The 25,047-nt window shown below is 41.2% G+C and overlaps 2 protein-coding genes across 2 annotated transcripts; one reads left to right on the top strand and one right to left on the bottom strand.

Annotated features, from left to right (window-relative positions):
* Positions 1-250: 250 nt before the first annotated feature.
* On the bottom strand, positions 251-1,229 carry MRPL57 (mitochondrial ribosomal protein L57). The gene is made up of 2 exons (XM_059041501.2): positions 1,143-1,229; positions 251-1,038 (listed from the first exon to the last, which is right to left on the bottom strand). Exon 2 carries the CDS (start codon positions 1,031-1,033, stop codon positions 725-727), a length of 309 nt encoding a protein of 102 aa, XP_058897484.1. The 5' UTR covers positions 1,034-1,038; positions 1,143-1,229; the 3' UTR covers positions 251-724.
* A 45-nt stretch (positions 1,230-1,274) lies between these two features.
* SKA3 (spindle and kinetochore associated complex subunit 3) lies at positions 1,275-23,572 on the top strand. The gene is made up of 9 exons (XM_059041482.2): positions 1,275-1,455; positions 5,362-5,423; positions 5,531-5,696; positions 8,844-9,243; positions 12,790-12,875; positions 17,790-17,875; positions 19,123-19,326; positions 20,720-20,849; positions 21,153-23,572. The coding sequence occupies exons 1-9, from the start codon at positions 1,353-1,355 to the stop codon at positions 21,188-21,190; spliced, it is 1,275 nt and encodes a 424-aa protein (XP_058897465.1). The 5' UTR covers positions 1,275-1,352; the 3' UTR covers positions 21,191-23,572.
* The last annotated feature ends 1,475 nt before the right edge of the window (positions 23,573-25,047 follow it).

The following is a 25,047-nucleotide window of genomic DNA, read 5'->3' as shown; positions in this document are numbered from 1 at the left end:
ACCGGGGCACGAACCCGCGTCCCCCGCCTCGGCAGGCGGACTCGCAACCACTGCGCCACCAGGGAAGCGCATCAAAAAGGTTTTAATTTAGCTTTTATTAAACAATTTTCAGTTGTCCCTTTCATCAAACCTAAGAACGTTCGTTCTTTGAAAGACATTCTGTTAAAAGAATGGAAAGTCGAAGACTGGAAAAAATACCTGAAAAAGGACTCATATCCAAAATACATAAATCATCCTTAAATTTCAATACTGAGGTGACAACCAGATTTTTTTTAATAGACTATTTTGTTTGGTTTGTTTTTTGGCTGCGCCGCCTGGCTTAAGGGTCTTAGTTCCAGGGGGAGTCCCCGAAAATAGACGATGTCCAACTGTCCACCTTTAGGAGCAAATCTCACCAGAAACCACTCTTTTTAGGAGCGCGTTTAACTGGAAAAGATTTTTTTCATGTCCGAGTAGGCACGACCTGTCGGCAGAAGGTAAGCGAGCATGCACAGCAAAGCCCCCAGCAGAATCTCGCACCGAGGCCCAGATGCCACAGCGCGGCCCGGTTCCCTCCTCAGGGCAGAGAAGCGAGACGCGCGATCCGACCGAGACACACTGCGGGGGGTGGAGAGCGTGGGCCCGGGACCTCCGTCGCAGGCACTCGGGGCTTGGCCGGGGCTCCGTGGGGCTCCAGCCAGAGGCTCCCGCTCGTCGCCGCAGGACGCAGGCGGCGTGGCGCGGGTCAGGACCACTTCCCGGTGACCTTGAGGTGGCCAAGCTGGTCCTCCAGCCGCCGGGACGCGGGGAACCTGGCCGCCTGCGAAGCCTTGAGCGCCTGGAAGGCGGCCAATCGGCGGGCCGCCGCGTGGCCGCGCTCCTGCTCGGTCGTGAGGAAGGGCCGGCTCAGCCAGTAGTGGTTCTCCGCCTCGACCTCCAGGCGGCGGACCATGTTCTGCTTCGCTTGCGCCGACACGGACCGCGGCCGCCGGTGCTTCCCGATCCACTGCCGGCCGGGGATGCGGCCGCGGAGCAGGAGTGCGGTCAGGAACATGGCGCCTGCCGAGAGCACAGAAACGGGAGTCGACGGCGCGCCGGCCGCGGGGAGAGGGATGGCGCCGCCGCCGCCCGCAGACCAACCCAACCCGCGCCCCAACACTCACCAGCCGCGCCTCAGGGCCTCCCTCCGCACACCGGCACACGACGCCGGAAGCCGGACGCCGGAAGCGCGCTTTCCCAACGTGCCGCCCGTCTCCTCGCGCGAAGCTTCAGCTCTCGCGAGAAGGGCCTTGCGCGAGTCGCGGAACCAATGGCGTTTCCGGCGCCGGGATTCAAACGTTCGCGGGCGCTGAGGACGAGTGCGGGGCTCGTCCATGGATCTGATCCGGGGCTTCTGCGGGAAGCTGCGGTCTCTGGCCGTTACCCTGGATAGCGAGACGGCCCGGCTGCAGCGAGCGCTGGACGGAGAGGACAGCGGTGAGTGAGCCGCGTGAGGGACGCTGGCGCGCGCACTGGCCGACCGACAGGGGGCTGGACTGTGAGGAGCCCTCCCGGGAGAGGCGGTGGCGCCCTTCGCCCCAGGCACCCCCGGGCCCGCCCAGCGCTGCGCGCAGCCTCTGCCCCGGCAGGGACGCGGGGCGGAGAAACAGCCGCACTTAGAAACCAAAGCCCTAATCGAGCCGGTAGGCTAGGCTCGCGATGCACGCGCTCATTTAGACTCGACGAGCTTTCAAGTGCACGTAGTGGGGGCTTATCAAGAAAAATACGACCAAGAGAAGATGAAACGTTTCTTCTAACAGCAGCCGTTCAGCCCTGTTCTTGACATGCAGAGTGACTTTGGTCTCACCCAGATGGTCCACAGTTGCAGTGTATTTTTCTCAACAAACCGTACTGCCATAACGAAAGCTAATAGGCAGTACTGCTTTTTAAAATATAGGTAAAGGGGGCTTCCCTGGTGGCGCAGTGGTTGAGAGTCCGCCTGCCGATGCAGGGGACACGGGTTCGTGCCCCGGTCCGGGAAAATCCCACATGCTGCGGAGCGGCTGGGCCCGTGAGCCGTGGCCGCTGAGCCTGAGCGTCCGTAGCCTGTGCTCTGCAACGGGAGAGGCCGCAGCAGTGAGAGGCCCGCGTACCGCAAAATAAATAAATAAAATAAGTAAAAAATAAAATATAGGTAAAGAAAAATTCTCCACCACTAACGTTTGTATTAAGAGACTGTTTGAAGTTGTTGCAAGAGTAGTGCAGATTTTGAGATTATTTTGTGCGTCGTAACTGTAATCCGCCTTAAAATATCGCACCCTGTAGACGCAGACTCATTTTCCTTTAACTATATTATGAATAGTTTTCCAGCCATTTAAAAATGTTTATGCTTGTGCCTGTGAAAGCAATATATGTGCACGGCAAAAAATTTGAGGTAACGGAGAAGTAGAAAGAAGAAAATAAGTCTTTGCTGTAACGTCACCGTCAGAAGACACAGCTATTAATAGTTCAGTAGCTTTTCTACCATCCTTTTAGCGTTGCCTTGTTTTGCTTGACTTTGTTTACATAGTTGAGATAATGCTATAAGACACAAAACTGTATTAATGGTTTTGGATATTTTAGACATAGCTGAATAGTTTTCCATAAAGCTTGTGCTAATTTACCTCCTTACCAATCTGTTGCCTGGTTAGACACATTCTTTCTTTGCTTTTGGTTTTACAAGAAAAAGTTGGAATAATTTTTTCAATTCCTGGCCCGCATGTATTACAGAAAATATGGAATTGTTATAGTTACAGAAAATGAACATCCCCCAAATTCGCCTTCTATGATCACAGTTATGAATCTCATAAAATTCACCATGTTAAAGGATACAATTCGGTGGTTTTCAGTATCTTGCCAGAGGCGTGCAACCATCATCACACTGAGTTTAGATTTTCATAACCCCCCGAAACAAACCCCGGTGACTTAACAGCCACTCCCCGGAATCTTGCCCCCATCTACTTACTGCACTTCTTTATGCGGCCGCTAATCGACTTTCTGTCTCTCTAGATCTGCCTATTCTGGACATCTCCTATAAATGGAATTGTACAATCTGTAGGCTTTTGTGACCGACATTTCACTTAGCGAAGTGTTGCAAGGTTCACCCCTGTCATGGTAGCATGGATCACTATTTCATTGTATGGACTTAGCACATTTTATCTATCCATCAGTTGATGAACATTTGGGTCGTTTCTACGTTGGCTATTATGACTAATAATGCTGTTGTAAACACTCGTGTGCCAAAGCTTTATGTGAATGTAATGTCTTCAGTTCTCTTTGGTATGCATCTAGAAGCGGAATGCTGGGTCATATGGTAAATCTGTGTTTAGCTTTTTGAGGAACGACCAAATTGTTTACCAAAGTGCACCACTGTACGTTTCCACCAGCAATGAATGAGGGTTGCAATGTCTCCACATCCTCATCAGCATTTGTTATTGTCTGTCTCTTTTTTTTAAAATAAATTCATTTATTTAATTTATTTATTTTTGGCTGTGTTGGGTCTTCGTTGCTGTGCGCGGGCTTCCTCTAGTTGCGGCAAACGGGGGTTACTCTCCATTGCGGTGCACGGGCTTCTCATTGTGGTGGCTTCTCTTGTTGTCTTTTTAATTATAGTCATTCTAGTGGTATGAAATACAATATCATTGTGTTGTTGATTTGCATTTTCCTAATGAAAATTGGTCAACCCTTTTTTTTATACAGCAGGTTCTTATTAGTTATCCATTTTATACCTATTACTGTGTACATGTCAATCCAAGTCTCCCACTTCATCCCACCGCCACCGCCACCCCTGCCACTTTCACCCCTTGGTGTCCATACGTTTGTTCTCTACATCTGTGTCTCTTATTTCTGCCCTGCAAACCGGTTCATCTGTGCCATTTTTCTAGATTACACATATATGCGTTAATATACTATAATTGTTTTTCTCTTTGTGACTTACTTCACTCTGTATGACAGTCTCTAGGTCCATCCACACCTCTACAAATGTGAAAATTGGTCAACTTTTAACAGGTGGAAGGAGATGGTCTTGAAAGGAGGCATGTTTTAGAAAAGAGAAATCTTTTTAAAAACTGCTTCAGGGCTTCCCTGGTGGCGCAGTGGTTGCGAGTCCGCCTGCCGATGCAGGGGACACGGGTTCGTGCCCCGGTCCAGGAGGATCCCACATGCCACGGAGCAGCTGGGCCCGTGGGCCATGGCCGCTGGGCCTGTGCGTCCAGAGCCTGTGTTCCGCTGCGGGAGAGGCCCACGTACCGAAAAAAAAAAAAAAAAAAAAAAAAAAAAAAAAAAAAAAAAAAAACCTGCTTCTATGTTAGGTATATGACCAGTTGATTAATAAGAAAGGTGATGGTACAGTGGGTAAAGGATGTCTTTTCAGTGCCAGGTCAATTGCACACTCATATGGAAAAAAAAGAATGGATCTTGATCCTTACCTCTTGCCATACACAAAAATCAATTCCTGATGGATTGTAGTCCTAAATGCAGTGGTTAAGAATCCACCTGCCAATGCTGGGGACACGAGTTCGAGCCCTGGTCCCGGAAGATCCTACATGCTGTGGAGCAACTAAGCCCGTGCTCCGCAACTTCTGAGCCCGCTTGCCACAACTACTGAAGCCCGTGTGCCTAGAGCCCATGCTCTACAACAAGAGAAGCCACTGCGATGAGAAGCCCGCACACTGCAATGAAGAGTAGCCCCTGCTCTCCGCAACTAGAGAAAGCCCGCGTGCAGCAATGAAGACCCAATGCAGCCAAAAATAAATAAATTAATTAAATTAATGCAAAAGTCCAAACAATAAAGCTTTTCGAACAAAACAAAAGCATTGTCACTGGCAAAGATTTTAAAAATAGGAACCATGGGCTTCCCTGGTGGCGCAGTGGTTGCGGGTCCGCCTGCCGATGCAGGGGACATGGATTCGTGCCCTGGTCCGGGAGGATCCCACGTGCCGCGGAGCGGCTGGGCCCGTGAGTCATGGCCGCTGAGCCTGCGCATCTGGAGCCTGTTCTCCGCAACAGGGGAGGCCACAGCGGTGAGAGGCCCGCGTACCAAAAAAGAAAAAAAAAAAAAAAATAGGAACCAAGACGTGCTAACCGTAAAGGAAAAACAGCTAAGTAGGACTACATTCCCTCTTCCTTCCTCCAGTCCCTGATCTGAGTGCTGATTACGTAGGTATGTTCACTTTAAAAGTTCGTCAAACTATATACTTACGATTTCTATACATTCTGTATGTAATAGTCTAATAAAAATTTTTTTAAAAGTCTTTAAGTATCTGCAAGGATTTTATAATTCTAAAAAACTATACTAAATTATATTTTCTTTCTTTTTTCTCCTTTTCCTTGTTATACTTTTTTCTTTCAATATTCATATTGAAGACTTTGAAGATTATCCAATGAGAGTTTTACATGACCTTCATTCAGAAGTCCGGACTCTAAAGGTATCAATCTTACAATATTAATTTATCATTTTTATGTGGTAATTTAAAAAAACTAAATAGACTTAGTCAAAAGTTAAATTTAAATGGACTTTCTTTCCTCATAAAAGGATGATGTCAATATTCTTCTTGATGAAGCAAGCTTGGAAAGTCAAGACAGCATTGGTTTCATAAAGGCAACAAAAGTACTGATGAAAAAAAATTCAATGGATATCATGAAAATAAGAGAGTTTTTCCAGAAGTATGGATATAATCCACGTGCCAAGGAGAATTCAGGTGTGAAAAACTTGCATTTTATAGCATTTGTTTTAGTATTAAAGAAAGAAGGCAGCATGATTAAGACTACTATAGGCTTGGCCATTGTCTCTAGTTCTGACTCTGCCATTATGTGATAACCCTTTGATCATTTATTCAGCAATCGCTGTGTTCTGGATGCAGTGCTGATCAGTGGTGCAATATAAAGACAGTCCTTGCTTCCCTTTGCAAATGCTAGATGAGAGAACCAACACAATGCTGGGTGAAAGAAGGGTACAAGATAAATCTGTGTGACTTGAGCATAGTTGGTTTCTGGTCAGCTCTGCCAGTAAACAGCTGAGAGCCCAACCGTAAGGCTGCTATTTCACTTTTCTCGATCTCAGTTTCTTCTTCCATAGAATGAGAGATTTTTGGCTATATAAATTCATTAAGTCCTTTTTAGTTCTAAAATTCTAATGAAGGGTAGAGAAGCATGATGGTTTAGAATTTAGAGTCAAACTGCCTGAGTTCAAATCTCTAATTTCACCACTTACTAGCTGTATTAATCTTTGACCAGTTACTTAACTTTGTACCTCACTTTCTCATCTATAAATGAGAGAATTTTTTTTGTTTTTTTGCCACGCTGCATGGCTTACAGTATCTTAGTTCCCCGACCAGGAACTGAGCCCAGGACCACGGCAGTGAAAGCACTGAGTCCTAACCACTGGACCACCAGGGAAGTCCTATAAAGTAGATATGTTTAATAGTATCTACCTCTGAGGCTGTGTAAGGATTAAATGAGATAAAATTTGCTTAGAACAGTACCTCATATGCTAATCACCCATTGTCAACTATTGTTATACCCATAACTGTGAGTAACTAATTTCAATATGATTCACTGTCTTCATTTCTATTATGAGAGTCTTTGTACATAAATAAAACATTAATTAGATTCAACAAATATGTATATATCGAGGATATATATGAAGGTATATTAAATAATCCACATGGTATAATGGAAAGAATTCAGTTGACTTTGGTGTGGACAGGTTGACTTTGGTTACTCAGAAACTGGTTCCACCAGTTACTACAGGTGTGACCTTGGATAATTTCTCTAAATTGCTTTTCCTCACTAGTGAACTAGAGATGCTAATACCTCCCTAAGAGGTAGTAATAATGATGATAACTTTATTTTATTAAACTCATCAGTGAAAGCCTTGTAATAAATTCAACAATAGATTTTTTGGTAGTTCTTGTAACAATTCTCAAAGTTAACAGAAAGCACAATGCCAAAACAGCTCTGAATCAACAGCTCTTCCAAGGGCCAAAAGACTACGAAATCAAAGTTTATAACTTTTTTTTAAATGGTGCATCCTTCACATTTAACATGTCGTGGCTTATCATGCACAAAAAACCAATACCCTCTCCTAGTTCATTTCGGTTGCCGATCAAAACAAGGAAAGTAATATCTTCATAGAAAAAGTGTGTACCTCTTCACCTCCTTCAATCCTTCACTTCCTTCAATCTGTAATGACTCCTAAAAAATAAAGTATAAGTATTTTCTTTTTAATATTTATTTATTTATTTGGCTGCATTGGTCTTAGTTGCAGCATGTGGCATCTAGCTTCCTGACCAGGGATCAAACCCAGGCCCCCTGCACTGGGAGCACAGAGTCTTAGCCACTGGACCACCAGGGAAGTCCCTTCCCGGTATTTTCTTAAAAAGGATGCAACAAACAGGAAATTTTAGAAAATTTTATTTCCCATTTCTTTCAATAAATATGTATGATTGTTACAATTAATATTTCCCATTTAGCAACCAAGTGTTATCTGTTCAAAATCATCTAAAACAAATCTCTTTATTAACTCCCTCTGAATGCTTAAACATATGGCAGCATTTAGAATCAAAAGATGTGGGTTCAGATTTTGGCTCTTTAAATTCTATCAGCTGAATGTTCTCCAAAATGTTGTTAAGTACCTTAACTTTTTAAATGAGGAAAAAATATTCAAAGATTTTTTTGTGCTTGGAGCAGTTAATATGAAAATTAAATGGAGTAAAAATTAAATATAAAAACGCCTATCCCATCGGGGATTCTAAATACATTTTAGTTTCTCTTCCTTCATCTCACCCTCTCCTCTGTCTCTTCTTTCTATCAGCCCTTTCCAATTACTGGTTAATTTTCCTTTTCTACTTCGTACTACATTTCTTTAATACACGTTTTATATTTGTCATTCTGCATTTTCTTCCACCATTCCATTCTCTACTTTATACCTTTATACCTTGCTGTCTCACTGTCTCACCGAAACCCTATCATTTGTTAAATTAGTCTCTACCCAAATCCTGACCAAATCCACTTACCTTCTTTCTAGGTATACCTCTTTCACTTTCTGTTGTCTCTCATACCCAAAACTAGTATTTTCCTTCTTGAACTCTTTCTTGGCATTGTAAGTGCTATCCTGGATCCAACCTAGCTCCACACCAAACTCATTAACCAGTGGTATACCCAGGAAATGGCAGAGGACTGTGGGAAAAAGTATAGTTGTGAGTAAAGTTATTTAGTCTGAAATGTACAGTGTAGTGGTTAAGCATATGGGGGTCTGGAGTCAGATATAACCTATTAAAGATTGAGAAACTACTTGTCTCACTAATTTCTCCTCTGATTTCTCTCAACTAGGTTTTTGATACAGGTGTTCCAGACTGACTTAGGTTAAAAATTTATATTTGTGTAACAGTCTTTCCTTTTTACCTTGGGCCACCTGTAAGTTAGAAATCTAAAATAATATTATTTTACTTTGTGTTAAATCTAGACTGTAGTTAATTCCACACTGTAATTAAATGTCATTACATGATAAGATAGTTTCATAATATGTTAAGAAAGACTGGTAAATCACATTAACTGAGAAAGTAAGGAAATTACACTTTTATTTGTGAGTATTGTTTTTTCGTCTTTTAACACTTTAGTTTACTCCCCTTCTCTAATGTATCACCTAGATGAGATATGGGTGGACAAGGCGGTACATGTCAGAAATCTGAAGGGACAATTGAAATAAAACCTTAGAATATAAGGAGAGAGTCAGGACCTTTGCTGATTTGGGACATTTCAAATGGAGCTGTTTTATGTGGTTTTAGTAAATGACAATTTTCTAGTCTGGTGTTTGACCAGAATATGACCTTGATTTTTCCTCCCAGTGGATGAGCAAGAAGTCATTGACTCTAAACCAGAGTCCAATAAACGTGAAAATCCTGAGAAGCCTGATGTGGAGGGGGATTCGTTGGATTCTGCTCTTCCAAGCAGTTCTGTTTCTGAGAAGCCTCCGCGTAGCCCACAACTTTCCGATTTTGGACTTGAGCGGTACATGATATCCCAAGTTCTGCCAAACCCTCCCCGGGCAGTAAACAACGAGAAGGAAGAGCCCAAAATTTCAACTCCATTTTCCAAACGGCCACTAGTAAAAACTCCCAAATGTGCACTGAAGATGGATGATTTTGAGTGTGTGACTCCTAAATTAGAACACTTTGGTATCTCTGAATATACTGTGTGTTTAAATGAAGATTACACAATGGGACTTAAAAATGTGAAGAATAACAGGTAAGCAGCTTTCTTAAAAGGAGCATTTTATCTAACTTTCTAAATCTTTTGTATTTATTGATTTTTTTTTCCCCTAGAAGAAATATGTCTCAGACAATATCTTTCCTTCAAAGATTTTCAGATACTTCATATTTCAAACTTCTCTGAATCACCAATTCCATCAGTAAAGTGTGAGCTATTAGTTTCCTCAGGTTAGAAGATACAGAAGGAATGGTAAGAGCCTGAAAACAGATGGTATATGGTAAGATAGAGAAGAAGGATAAAATTTTTAAAATTATTAAAAACTTACAACTGATGTGGTATGGAGACTTGGGAAGACAAGAGGATCTTGGGTAAATCACAGATTTCTGTTTTGTTGCCTGAAGTGATGCTAGGGAACTAAAACAGGAATACCTGCAGCTTGGGATGCAGTCAAGGTGATGAGTTTCCTTACATGTTGGTTCTGAGGTGCTCTTAAGCTTAGGTATTTTAATATGAATTTGAAGCACAGTGATGAATTCCATGCTAGACTGAAGAGATGAGGAGTGATTGGTATGGAAGTGGTAATTAATGAGTTACAATGAAAATGAAAATATCACATATCACAGTACCACATATAAATCCATACCTTTAAGAACTGTAGTTCTTAAAGAAGGAAAATAAACATTCAACTCAAAGTGTCAGAAAAAAAAACCACAATTGTGGGGAAAAGTGAAGGGAGTAAACACTAAAGATAAAATGTCATTACAAAATATTTGCAGAAGGGTAAAACTGATATGTTGAAGAATTGGTTCTTATTTAAACATTAATGCAAATGGCAAAATTAGGAACTATGGGCTATATTTTTTATTTTTCAAGCTATTAGAAATACTATAGGGTATAATACTGGGAAATTGAGAAAATTCAATAAATGAAAAAGTTTTGAAAAAAAACACAAAATTATCAAAACAGACTTGAATTAGAAAACCTGTATAGACCAAAAATCAGAGAAGAAAACCGGAAAAGTTATCAGAGAATTAGCTCCAAAAAGCTCTGGGCACAGATGGTTTCCTGGATGAATCCTTTCATAATTTCAGAGAACATATACCTTCCATCTTACATGAAAGTTCTTTTTCTGAGAAGGAGACATATGTTCTAGTTCAGATGCCAACACCTGACCTGGGGACCTTCAGACTCACAAACGCTAGTGAAATGGATACAACCATACCCATCCTGGTTACACAGAGTTAGCGGGGGTATAATGGATAAAAAATTATAAACTGCCTCAAGAATGAGATACTCTGAAAATAAGGACGTTTAAAAAGAACTGTCATTCTCAGGGGTCTTCAAACTATAGCCAGAGACCAAACCCAGCCTACTGCCTATTTTTTGTAAATAAAATTTTATTGGAACACACACTCAAAAAAAAAGTGATTTTTCTAAAAATGGAATAAGACAGAAAACCCTGCAGTTCAGTTTGAGATTGATATACCCTTGATACAAACACAGAAAGAGCACACTAAAAGAAGCTATGGCCCAATCTACTTGTGAATATACATGTTAAAATCCCAATTAAAATACTCATACATTCTACAGAATAGTCAAACTATAATGCATAACTTCCACGTTAAGCTTATCCCAGGAATGCATAGTTTAATATTTGGGAACTCATAAAATACACCATTTCTATGATTCAACAAGAAAAAAAAGTAGGGGACTTAACCTGGTGGTGCAGTGGTTAAGGAACCGTCTGCCAGTGCAGGGGACATGGGTTCAACCACTGGTCCGGGAAGATCCCACATGCCGCGGAGCAACTAAGCTCATGCACCATCACTACTGAGCCCGTGCGCCACAACTACTGAAGCCTGCGCACCCAGAGCCCATGCTCTGCAACAAGAGAAGCCACCGCGATGAGAAGCACATGCACCACAACGAAGAGTAGCCCCCGCTCGCCACAACTAGAGAAGGCCCATGTGCAGCAACAAAGACCCAACGCAGCCAAAAATAAAATTAATTAATTAATTAAAAACTAGGATAATCTCAATAGATTATCCTATTATTATTCCTCAGTAAGGAATTTTATGAAATTTGACACCCGTTCTTCATTTAAATTGTTTGGTCAAACTCTAAGTGGAAGATACTTCATTAACATAATAAACAATGTGAATATCTAACTTAATAGTGAAGCTATCTGTTACCACTATTAAACATCATTTTTTTTTAATGTCATTCTTGATGTTCTGGCCAATGTAGTGAGATAGGAAACAGAAGTAAGTATTACTCTGATGTATTTCTAGGCCATGTTTTGTGCTTGGGCAACTCGAGAAGGTCACATCTAAAATTTCTAGAAATAATAAAAGTTCAAGAAAGAAGCTGATATATTGATAAGATATGTTTTATATAGTTGTAAGATAAATATTTAAAGTAATATGCTTTCCTATATTTTATTAATAACATTGGTAAATACAGGGGGGGAAATCATTCAAGTTTGAAACAGAAAGGTAAAATACTCATGCCAATTGTATGTGAAAGACCAATATGAATAAAACCATTAAATATTTCTGAGTTGTATAAAGGGAAAATTAGGATGAAAAAATAGACCATATTTCTGAATAGAATGACTGAATATTATTAAGATGTTCAGTCCTATCAAGTTAATTTATGGATATCATATAATTACAATAAAACCTTGGTATTTTTTTTAAGGTAGAAAGTGAGGGATATTTGACAGAATTATTCTAAAATTATTTGGAAGAATAAAAAGTAAGGATAACTAAAAAAAAATGAAAAATAACAGTAACGAGGGGACTTAACCTACTAGTTATGAAAATATATAAAGCTACAGTAAGTAAAGCAGTATAAAATTGTGACAGAATGGACCTATTGCAGGAACAGAATAGCCCAGAAACAGCCTCTAATTTACATAAGAACTTAATATATACTGAAGGTGTTTTTGAAGTAAAGATTATTCAGTAAATTACACTAGGACAGCTGGTTAATTGAACCATCTTCTAGTATTCAGTGATATTCTTCTTTATAACCGTACTTCAGACATCTGGGTAATTGGCTAGAACTACCTTAACATAGCAGGATCAGTCTCTGAGTCTAAAAATATGTCCTTAATCTCTATCTGTATACTGGTATAAAATTACACTTTATGACTTTGAAGCCATGAGCTATACAATTCCTATATTTGGACTAATGAGTTGAACTCATAGCTTTCCTTTAAGTCAAAGTTTTTTTTGTTTTTTTTTTGGCCGCACGGCATGTGGGATCCTAGTTCCCCGACCAGGGATCGAACCTGTGCCCCTCTGCAGTGGAAGCGCAGAGTCCCAACCACTGGACCGCCACGGAAGTTTAACCCACTTCTAAGTCAAAACTGTCAATACAAAATGGTTCTTAACCTTTTTTTGAGCCCTGGATATACATTTCAAAACAAAAAAACAATTTGTTCCATGGAACTACTGTTCCATAAAACATAACTGAATATTTGTCCAGACTTGATGATATACAGTAAGATTAAATTTTTTTCCAAAGGTTTAATATTAACTTCTTTTGACCTTATTATTTCCTTATGAATCACACCAGTGAGGAGGCCATAGAAACAGAACCAGTGAACAACAATAATTTCTTTGCCACTCCTGGCCCCATAACCCAGCCATTGGAAGAAAATGGTAAGTGTGAAAATCAAGTTACTTCTCAGCTGTACTCTTTTCAGACTCCCTTTGTACAAGAAAATGGTTCTATTACCTTAGACATTCTAACAGCCTTCTGCATCTTCTCGGTTCATAATACTGAATTATAGGAAGTGCCATTCCATTCGGGTTCAGCATGATTTCATAGAAGAGAAATATAATTTTCTGGTATGTTTTTCATACTCTTCCTGATTGTATTCAGTATTTTTCAGCTTGTTTGTTTGTTTTTAACATTTTAACTTAAAACATATAAATATACATTCATGCACCAATCTTTTTTTTTTTTTTTTTTTTTTTTTTTTTGCGGTACGCGGGCCTCTCACTGTTGTGGCCTCTCCCTTTGCGGAGTACACGCAGGCTCCAGTCACGCAGGCTCAGTGGCCATGGCTCACGGGCCCAGCCACTCTGCGGCATGTGGGATCTTCCCGGACCAGGGCACGAACCCGTGTCCCCTACATCGGCAGGCGGACTCTCAACCACTGTGCCACCAGGGAAACCCTTCTTGAGCAGTTTTTTTTTTTTTTCTTGAACATTTTAAAGAAAGTATTCCATTGTGAACCGGTATCAATTGCAGCTGGTGAGCAGAATGTTATTGGTCTGATTAGCTTTCTTTTGTGGAAAATCTGTCTTTTTTTTCCTGTTAATCTGTAAGATTTTTATTTATTATGTTTATAATTTAGTATGATTTTTCTTTTTTTTTAACATCTTTATTGGAGTATAATTGCTTTACAATGGTGTGTTAGTTTCTGCTTTATAACAAGTCAATCAGCCATACATATACACATATCCCCATATCTCTTCCCTCTTGTGTCTCCCTCACTCCCACCCCCCCATCCCACCCCTCAAGGTGTCACAAAACACCGAGCTGATCTCCCTGTGCTATGCGGCTGCTTCCCACTAGCTGTCTATTCTACATTTGGTAGTGTATATATGTCCCTGCCACTCTCTCACTTTGTCCCAGCTTACCCTTCCCCCTCCCTGTGTCCTCAAGTCCATTCTCTAGTAGGTCTGTGTCTTTATTCCTGTCCTGCCCCTAGGTTCCTCATGACTTTTTTTTTTAGATTCCATATATATGTGTTAGCATACGGTATTTGTTTTTCTCTTTCTGACTTACTTTACTCTGTATGACAGACTCTAGGTTGATCCACCTCACTACAAATAACTCATTTTCATTTCTTCTTATGGCTGAGTAATATTCCATTGCATATATGTGCCACATCTTCTTTATCCATTCATCTGTCAGTGGACACTTAGGTTTCTTCCATGTCCTGGCTATTGTAAACAGAGCTTCAATGAACATTGTAGTACAGGACTCTTTTTGAATTATGGTTTTCTCAGGGTATATATATATGCCCAGTAGTGAGACTGCTGGGTCGTATGGTAGTTCTATTTTTAGTTTTTTAAGCAACCTCCATACTGTTCTCCATAGTGGCTGTATCAATTTACATTCCCACCAACAGTGCAAGAGGGTTCCCGCCTCTCCACACCCTCTCCAGCATTTACTGTTTGTAGATTTTTTGATGATGGCCATTCTGACTGGTTTGAGATGATATCTCACTGTAGTTTTGATTTGCATTTCTCTAATGATCAATGATGTTGAGTATTCTTTCATGTGTTTGTTGGCAATCTGTATATCTTCTTTGGAGAGATGTCTATTTAGGTCTTCTGCCCATTTTTGGATTGGGTTGTTTGCTTTTTTGATATTGAGCTGCATGAGCTGCTTGTAAATTTTGGAGATTAATCCTTTGTCAATTGCTTCATTTGCAAATATTTTCTCCCATTCTACAGGTTGTCTTTTCGTCTTGTTTATGGCTTCCTTTGCTGTGCAAAAGCTTTTAAGTTTCATTAGGTCCCATTTGTTTATTTTTGTTTTTAATTTTCATTTCTCTAGGAGGTGGGTCAAAAAGGATCTTGCTGTGATTTATGTCATAGAGTCCTCTGCCTGTGTTTTCCTCTAAGAGTTTGATAGTGTCTGGCCTACATTTAGGTCTTCAATCCATTCTGAGTTTATTTTTGTGTATGGTGTTAGGGAGTGTTCTAATTTCATTCTTTTACATGTAGCTGTCCAGTTTTCCCAGCACCACTTTTTGAAGAGGCTGTCTTTTCTCCATTGTATATTCCTGCCTCCTTTATCAAAAATAAGGTGACCATATGTGCGTGGGTTTATCTCTGGGCTTTCTATCCTGTTCCATTGAACTATATTTCTGTTTTTGTGCCAGTACCATACTGTCTTGATTACTATGGCTTTGTAGTATAGTCTGAAGTCAGGGAGCCTGATTCGTCCAGCTCCATTTTTCTTTCTCAAGATTGCTTTGGCTATTCGGGGTCTTTTGTGTTTCCATACAAATTGTGAAATTTTTTGTTCTAGTTCTGTGAAAAATGCCATTGATAGTTTGATAGGGATTGCATTGAATCTGTAGATTGCTTTGGGTAGTAGAGTCATTTTCACAATGTTGATTCTTCCAATCCAAGAACATGGTATATCTCTCCATCTACTTGTATCATCTTTAATTTCTTTCATCAGTATTTTATAATTTTCTGCATACAGGTCTTTTATCTCCTTAGGTAGGTTTATTCCTAGGTATTTTATTCTTTTTCTTGCGATGGTAAATGGGAGTATTTTCTTAATTTCACTTTCAGATTTTTCATCATTAGTGTATAGGAATGCAAGAGATTTCTGCGGATTAATTTTGTGTCCTGCTACTTTACCAAATTCATTGATTAGCTGTAGTAGTTTTCTGATAGCATCTTCAGGATTCTCTATGTATAGTATCATGTCATCTACAAACAGTGACAGCTTTACTTTTTCTTTTCCGATTTGGATTCCTTTTGTTTCTTTCTCTTCTCTGATTGCTGTGGCTAAAACTTCCAAAACTATGTTGAATAATAGTGGTGAGAGTGGGCAACCTTGTCTTGTTCCTGATCTTAGTGGAAATGGTTTCAGTTTTTCACCATTGGGGACGATGTTGGCTGTGGGTTTGTCATATATGGCCTTTATTATGTTGAGGTAAGTTCCCTCTATGCCTACTTTCTGGAGGGTTTCTATCATAAATGGGTGTTGAATTTTGTCAAAAGCTTTCTCTGCATCTATTGAGATGATCATATGGCTTTTCTCTTTCAATTTGTTAATATGGTGTATCACATTGATTGATCTGCATATACTGAAGAATCCTTGCATTCCTGGGATAAACCCCACTTGATCATGGTGTATGATCCTTTTAATGTGCTGTTGGATTGTTTGCTAGTATTTTGTTGAGGATTTTTGCATTTATGTTCATCAGTGATATTGGCCTGTAGTTTTCTTTCTTTGTGACATCTTTGGTTTTGGTATCAGGATGATGGTGGCCTCGTAGAATGAGTTTGGGAGTGTTCCTCCCTCCTCTATATTTTGGAAGAGTTTGAGAAGGATAGGTGTTAGCGCTTCTTTAAATGTTTGATAGAATTTGCCTGTCAAGCCATGATTTTTTCAAGCTAAGGACTCATCTCCTTAATTCTGGAAAATTCTCTGATATTACCTCTTTAATAATATTACTTCTCTCCTAATTCCTCAATTTTTTTCCTCAGATTCCTGTAAGATATATTTTAGAATGTTATCCTTCAGCCTCCTTGGTTTTCTGTTTTGTGTTGTTTTTATAATTTGATTTATTTATTTTTGCCTGTATTGGGTCTTCATTGCTGTGCGTGGGCTTCCTCTAGTTGCAGTGAGCGGGGGCTACTCTTCATTGCGGTGTGCAGGCTTCTCATTGCGGTGGCTTCTCTTGTTGTGGAGCACAGGCTCTAGGCGTGTGGGCTTAAATATTTGTGGCATGTGGGCTCAGTAGTTGTGGCTCACGGGCTCTACAGCACAGGCTCAGTAGTTCTGGCACATGGGCTTAGTTGCTCTGTGGCATATGGGATCTTCCCAGACCAGGGCTCAAACTTGTGTCCCCTGCATTGGCAGGCAGATTCTTAACCACTGTGCCACCAGGGAAGTCCCTATTCATTTGTTTCTTAAGGGTTCATTAAATTGGTTTTTTGTTTGTTTTTTTGTTTACTATTACAGGCAGTGCTCTAGTTAAATTGTCCTTTGGACACATGTCTCTCACATTTTGGAGTAGAATTTCTAGATCAAAGGGGATGCACATCTTTACTTTTTCTAGAAATGCTAAATTGGCACTGTAGAGTGGCTGTGGTTTATTCTCACCAACAGTGTTTGAGTTCTTGTTTCTCCATCTTTTTCAGCACTTGATGATTAGACTTAAGAAACTTTTGCCAGTTTGATCATTTTGCTAACATGTTTACTTTTTCTCTTTGGTATTTTTAGGCTGCTTGCATACTTTGTTACAGATAGCAAATGTCCATATACACATGTTCTTGTTTCTAGGTTCTCTCTTCTGTTCCAGTAGCCAGTTCTTCCATCCTTGGCCAGTGTTACACTGCTTTTAGTTACTACAGCTTTAGAGGACGTCCTTATATCTTGGAGGGCAAGTGGCCTTCCTTGCCCTCTTCCTCCTCCTTTTTCTTCTTCAGAAATTTGATTTTCCCATAAAGGTCTTACACAGTTTTTAATAGATTTATATGTAGGTGTCTTATCTTTTCTGTTGCTATTGTGAAAAATATTCTTTTTCAAGTATATTTTTATTGTTTGTTGATCTTATACTAGAACTTCATTTTTGTGTATTGCATTTGCATCTTGCAACCCTGCTGAACTTTTATTAGTGCTAATGATAATTAGATTGTGAATATGACAGTTTTGTTTTTTCTTGTCCAGTTAAGTACACAATAGAGTTATAATTTCTTAAGTTATTAAAAATAAAGTGCACAAATTAAACTGACAAAGATTATTATATAAAAGTTAAAATCTTTATTTCAACCTTATTTTCAAATGTATTTCATGCCATTTATGTCTTCTAGATGCCGAGCATACACATTCTCCCGTGGCACCTACATTCTGCACTCCTGGTTTGAAAATCCCTTCTACAAAGAACAGCACAGCTTTGGTAAACTTCCGTAAAATTGAAAGTGCTAATCTTTTCCGTAGTGAATCCGATACACTATTTCCAGACTCAAACAGTCTGTTTAAAAAACGTAGACTGTTGTAGCCTTTGGGAGTATATTTACAGTGTTTCCGGAGGGTCATTCGGCAGCAAACATCAAGAGCTTTAAAATTTTTCCATACCCTTTAACCAGAATTTATTCTAAGGCACATTGGGACAAAGATTTATAACAATGAAGTTATAGAGGGAAAAACAGCATTATTTATAAGAGCAGAATATGGGAACAAACTAAATGTCAAATGATAAACAGGAAGCAAAATATACTATGGTAAATCCATAAGAGCCAGTGTCATGTGACTAGGATGTTTTGAAAAACAGATAAGAACATATAGAAAGAATGTCTTCAAGAAATATTTAATGATATGGAAAATGATATATATGTGTACGTATATAAATACACACATACACATATATTTTAAGGAATAAGAATGGATAGAAACACACCAAAAAGTGGTTATCTATGGGTGATTTTTATGCCTTTTTTTCCAAATTTTTCCCATTGAACAAATTTACTATGTAATCAGAACCTCATCCCTGTTTAAAGTTGGTATGAACACTTAAGACAACCAATATGGTAGATTGGGCTGTCCAGTGTATCTTCCAGCAGTGATGGAAATGTTCTGTAATCTGTGCTATCCAGTGTGGTAGCTAGCTGCTGGGCACGTAAAATGTGGCTAGTGCATCCGAGGAGCTCATTTTTAGTTTTTTTTAATTTTATTAATGTATAATTAAATTTAAATAGCACCATGCGACTTGTGGTAAGCCACTGCTTATGTTCCTGGCCTCATTGCTGACTCTGCCCTAGGGAGACGGGCCGGGTTGGCCTGAATGGGCTTTCTCCCTGGCAGCAGTGAGGGCGTAGCTAGCTCATCCTCCTACGACTCTTACCTGGCCCAGGATAGTGTTGCCTGAGTCTGGGTGGTGAATCCATCTAAATCTGGGGTTCAGCCAACAGGCCTATTTAGATTTCACATGAAGCTCTTGCTCAGCCTTCAGTAATGACGATGGTACTTTTTCCTCCATATGCCATTTCTTTGTGTCCTTGATTTTATTTAGGTCTCGGTCAGGGAAGAGGGGGTCATTTTGCGGCCTACTTAGAGATCACAACAGAACTAACAATTGACTAACAATTTTTATTTACTACATTACTTTATACCACCATAATTTAATTATTTCTTTTTATTCTATAGGTTTCCACAAATTATCCATTATCAAAAACAAATAGTTCGTCGAATGACTTGGAAATGAAAGACAGTACATCGTTAGTTGTAAATTCAGACGAGTGCTTTGAGAATTTTGCAGATCCCTCTTCTCCTACGATTTCTTCTTATGAGAATCTGCTCAGAACACCTACACCTCCAGAAGTAACTACAATTCCAGAAGATATTCGCCAGGTTATTTTTCTAGGCTATTGTTTGTTTGTTTTCTGCGAAAATACCTGAAAATGATATTTAACTGTGTTATTTATCATCGGGCTAATGTGCTCGTTTGGATCTAAATCTAAATTCTGGGCTGTTAAGCCTGTGTCCGACCACCTGGCTAAGGCTCTTCAGAGCTGAGCACAAGCTAGTGATGTCATCACGCCTCTGTTCCCTCATGAGCCATTTTCTCTTTAACTTCATGTTCTGAAATGTATTCTTACGATATTTTCTAATCGTTGTTCAAATGTGATCACCATGGTGACCATAGTTTTCCATTGGTGTTTCTAGCAAAGTCAGAAATGTCATTTACTCTCCAGTTCTCCAGAGTTGGAGTATCATGAATAACCTGTATCAGTGTTTCTTGAACTTGAGATGTCTTGGGCCTCAGTTTGAGAAACATTTGTTTAAATATATTAGAATATCTGATTTTTTTTTTTTTTTTGGCCACCACAAGGTTGGTGGGATCTTAGTTCCCTGGCAAGGTATTGAACCAAGGCCCCAGCATTGAAAGCGCTGAGTCCTAACCACTGGAACGCCAGGGAATTCCCATAGAATATTTGATTCTTTAGTACAACATAATTGACCAGTCGTCTGTGACTGGTTTATAGCAAGTACCGACTCTACTAAATAACCACCAGCCTGATTCGCTGAGCATCCCTTCTTTATAAAAGTTACGGTGTTGGGGAGTTATTGCTTAAGCAAATGGAATTCTTAATAACCATTCTAGAGACCTTCCTAGCTTATGGAGAAGGATAAAGCTACTTGGGGAAATACCCAAATGCCACTGGAAGGGACTCATCCTAAGATATCAGTAAAGTATTTGTTATCCTTCTTTCTCTGTCTTTTCTGCTTTCCTGGCACTATAATAAACTGAGGGAGGAAGGAGCATCTTCTGTCTATAGGCATTATATACAGTTTCCAGTTTGCCACTGTGTTAAAGGAGGGAAACCTTGCATTTAATATATTACCTCTTTGTGAAAAAAACATAGTTGATATTTCAGATTCTTGTTTTTATAATCTTTATAACTGATGATCTTTCTTTTGAGCATTTATTTCGCCTCTTTCCTATACAGATTTCCCTAACGTCTTTGTAAAGGCTTGATTTGCTCTCAGGGATACACTGCTGCTTGCTTCCATGAACCCAGCAGTACATTTAGAAGCTTTAGAAATCCCCGCTACACCCAAGTTAAACTTCTAATACCTCCATCTCTGTGCCGCTGAACATCTGCGGTGCTAAATATTCTGACGTTTTAAATAACCCAGATCTTCAAATTTTCCTTGGCTTTTCTTCAATGTTTTAGAACAGCTTCCAAATTTATTTTATGTTGTTCGTATGACTTGGTGAAAGAAGTTTGCTTTCTTTTAGATTTTATCAAAGTACAACTCAAACCTAGCTACTCCGGTAGCAGTTAGAAAAGTGCCACCCAGCAAAGTGTTCCTTCGTCGGTGTGAAGGACAGGACGTCCGAGACGCTGGCAACAGAGAAACTGGTGAAAGTGAGTACGTTCCCATCCTAAAGGGACTAGATGTGTTATCTGAGGAGAAGGCTGAAATGGTAATAAACACTTGTAATTGACATCTGCCAGCGAGGTCACAGCCCATCTCTCTTTCGGTCCAGAATTCGTGATCCCTGCGTCTCGGGCTCCCACCCACACTACCACGTTTTACAGTGTCACTGGGAATCTACTCCCAACCATATTATGAGTGTAAAAATAGATGGCTGCGGTGTCGTGTCATTTGTTTCGTTGAAGGCTACCGGTTATACCTAATTGATATTTTCTATTTGTATCTTTCTACAGAAACTGTAGTGGATCCATCCTTCCATTATAGAAACTGAACAGAACGAGATGAAAGCAAATCTGCTCTTACTTTGTTTTCCACACTCCCCGACATCGCTCTGCTTTTGAAAATCCAACTCATCTTAAAGATGAGCACGGACACTGATGTCATAAAATGCTTTTCACTGAGATTGATTTAGTCTAACCTCAGTCTGGTTGACGTGTAGTTCAGTTACTCAGTTTTGAAAGATCATTACTATTTCACTGATTTCACATTACCCTGCCTAATGGAAGAGTATGGTTTAAGTAATATTAGGAAGCAGGATAAATAATTTTTGAAATTTAAACGTGACTGTTTGCTACTCAGATAAGGCCACTTTCAGTCTTCTTGGGCTAGACACTCGTTGCTAGACCTGGCCTTCTTCCTTGGGTCTAGCTCTGCCCCTCTGTCTCCTCTCATGACTATCCCAAGTCTTTTACACCTTTTATTTCAACAATGCTCTTTTGAGGCACTATTCTTTACAAATGACAGCTGAAATTAATTTAGGAAGAGAGGCATTTACAGGCCTAGGGAACTATACTGAAGTAGACGTCTCGGACATTTGGAATGTCAGGATGGATGTTTTATTTTTACTTGTCAGTTCCATCCTGTCCAGTCACCTCTTCCCGGCGCGTGGCTGCAACCTCTCCAGGTCCCCCTCCAGCTCGGTGGCCCAACAGCCTGAGCCTCACACTCTGGAGGGTCGTCCCAGGGCCCCTCCCGCCAGGCGCTCATCTCTGGCCTGTCCGCTGCGCCTCTAGAGCTGTCCAGGAGCTCCAGGCCGCCCTGTCCATGGAGCCCAAGATCCTTCCGGTCTAAGTAAAGTTGATGCAGCAAAGATTATCCTCTTTTATGGCTGGGCCTTGAAAGTCAAATGTGAAGACCTGTCACATTGTGAATCTTCGTTTTGTCAGAAAATTGTCACTAAAACAAAACAATTCTTTGTTCTAGGAACTACTGTGTAATATTTTTTGCTAAATATTGATACAATGTAAAATTCAAGATATTTAGTTTTATTTTTCCAGGTAAGCTCTGGTCAGCCTTGTATACGATGGTGACTCCCAAATTATAGCAGCCTTTTATACACTATTTACCGTGGCTCTGTGTACCTAAGTCCACAGAGTGGACCGATTGCTTGAGGGAGGGAGTATATTCAAAGTGCATGCAGGGCTGAGCCCTGGAGTTCCATTTTAGAAGATGGAAAGAGGCAGAAACATCTAGCAAAGGAGACGAAGAAGAAGCTGGTGAAGTAAGAAGGAAATACTTCAGGCTGAGTGATCGATTCTTTCAATATTGCTAAGAATCCAAGACAAGACAGAATTACCACTGGACTTGGCAAAATCGCTGTTACTGACAGCACTGATTAATTCTGACAGAGTGCTCAGGACGGACATCTGGAGTGGACTGGAAAGGTCGGAGGTGAGGAAGCAAAGATCGTGGACTGAGACAGCTCTTTTCATGAGTTTTGCTCAAGAAGGGAGAGAAGAAGTGGTGCTGCAGCCAGAGGGGGTGTGAGTGAAACCAGGTTTTTGAAGATGGGAAATAAAGAACATTCCATTAATCATTTCCGATGGCCTGCTGGGTGTCTCCACCTGTCTTGTGATGGCCCCTCAATTCAGTTTGACCAGAATTTCTCTTTCCCTGGCCCTTACCACTCTCCTGTGATCTTAGTTTCTGTTCCCTAGAACTAGGATGCTTCCTTCCGGCTCATCAGACTTCAAATGTTACCCTTCAGTGTCCTCCCACTGCTCTCAAGATGAATCCAGGGTCCCAGCGTGGCCTCCAGGACCGCCCCGTGTGACTCGACCCTCAGTTGCTCCTCCCTCGTCTCAGAACCTGGGCTCCAGCCGGCAGCCGGCCTCTCCTCTACTTCCCTTCCTTCCTGCCCTGGGCTTCACGCGCCCCGGGCTTCACGCGGGCTCTCTCTGCCCGAATGGCTACCCCACCCACTCTGCTCGGCTGACCATCCCTCACCTCCTCATGCTGTAGATACTTGACGTTTCTGTCTGCCCACCGCTCCTACCCCCTTAAAGGAAAACGCTCCGATCTCCCCTGAACTCAGCCCAGCTCCAAGACAAACCAAGCAGGGTCACAGTCCCCGACCAGTTGGTAGTGGGCACGTGACCCACGTCATATCCAAGAGCGCCAATTCTGGGACTCTGGGGAACTACTAGGGAAGAGCGGCCCGTGTTTCTGGATGTGCACCCAGAGCCACGAAGGGAGGGGCCGAAGGGGGGGCTGCCGCGGAAGTTCCAGCGGGAGGTGTGCGGGGGCCTGGAGGCCAGCTCTAACCCCAATGTTTCAGGTAAATGATTCATAAACTCCTTGTTTTCGCGTTACGTGAAGCTCTTAACAGTCCTGCCTCGTCCGCTCCGGGTCTCAGATTAAATGTCGTTTTATCAAGGATTTTACCGATTTTCCCAGTCAGCACCCTATTCTCATCCTTTATAGTACTTGGTAGACTCTGTAACAGAATATTTGCGTGTACATTTATTTAATGTTCATGGCCCCACTGGACCATAAGGTCAGTGTGGACAAGGACCTCATTTGCTTGCCTTGTTCATTATTACACTGGTACCTGCTAACTTAAAATAGCTATTGGTTAGTGATAACATCAGACATTTACTGAGGTCTTCTTACTCTGCTAGTCAGGGTTCTAAGTACATTCCGTAACCCACTTAATTCTTAAAAAGTAACTCTTAGCAAACAGGTGCGAGCATTTCGACTCTTCAGATGAGGAGATTGAGGCTTTAATGATGGACTTCTCTTTCCGTCCCACTTCCCACACAGATCTTGCCGACCGCCTCTGGGCTGTGTTCCCTCCCCCATCCTCCGCCACACCCCCGCTTGTCACCTGCCGGAAGCATCGTAGGGTCCTCTTCGTCCTGATCTCCGGCCAAACTCCTGGTGAGTGCTTGTTCACGCCACACCCTTCATCTCCCGGGAGCCTAAATCCAAACCCTGTGCGCGCTGAACAAGGCCACGTGCCATCCTCAGCAGCAACTTGCCTTCCTCGTGACACCTTCTAATCCGCCTTTGATCATCGCGTTTACACCTTTTGTTACCAGACTAAGGCTTTCTGACGAAGGGTCTGTGTCAGGTTTGTCTGCACCCCCAGGCCCACGGCATTCGTCCCATATTTTATTCCCTGGAAGTGTGGAAGGAGCTAGTAATACTACAAATTCTGACAGTTTCCAATAACGTATGCAGATTTTGGAAACGCCTCAGGTGGTTCACCTCATTCATAGTTTAAACTGCCTTAATTTCATCCTCTCCGGGACACTTTCTGAGGAGGTGGCTGCAGCTGGGCCGGCCCGCTAGCGTGGCTAGGAACACGAAATTCTGACAGCTGAAGGCATGAAGTGAGGGGGCCACAAATGCCTTTTTTCTTGTTTTTAAAGCAGCTAGTTTACTGAACATTCCCTCTCAGCCAGGCCCTCCTCTAAGCCCCCTTTCATTTGGCTCTTCTCAACAATGTTCTGAGGTAGGCGTGTGATTGGAACACCTTTATACAGTGAACTCCTCATGACAGTCCCAGGCTGATGGGTTTTGCCTATTAAAATTATTTTAGTATTTAGTACTACATTGCTTTTTAGGTTTCAGCTTATTCCTCCTAGGGATTACGGGGGTGGGGAGGGGGGAGACCAATGACTAGGTCTTCATAGAAGAGTTGCCCAGTTCATGATTAATCCCAACAGAATAAATATGCTTCCTTCAAGCCTGTTCCATTACAGCTCCCAAGAAACTGTAGCAATTTGTAAGAACAACCTATATCTAAGCAATACAACACACACCAGAACACTCAGGCCTCACCTGGCTGCTCTGACACTCAACCTGGGAACCACGACCGTATCATTTCCTTAAAAGACAGGTGGT

This window comes from Kogia breviceps, chromosome 16, assembly GCF_026419965.1.
Source record: "Kogia breviceps isolate mKogBre1 chromosome 16, mKogBre1 haplotype 1, whole genome shotgun sequence".
Classification (NCBI taxonomy): Eukaryota; Metazoa; Chordata; class Mammalia; order Artiodactyla; family Physeteridae; genus Kogia; species Kogia breviceps.
This window is presented reverse-complemented; position numbering and strand designations above follow the sequence as displayed.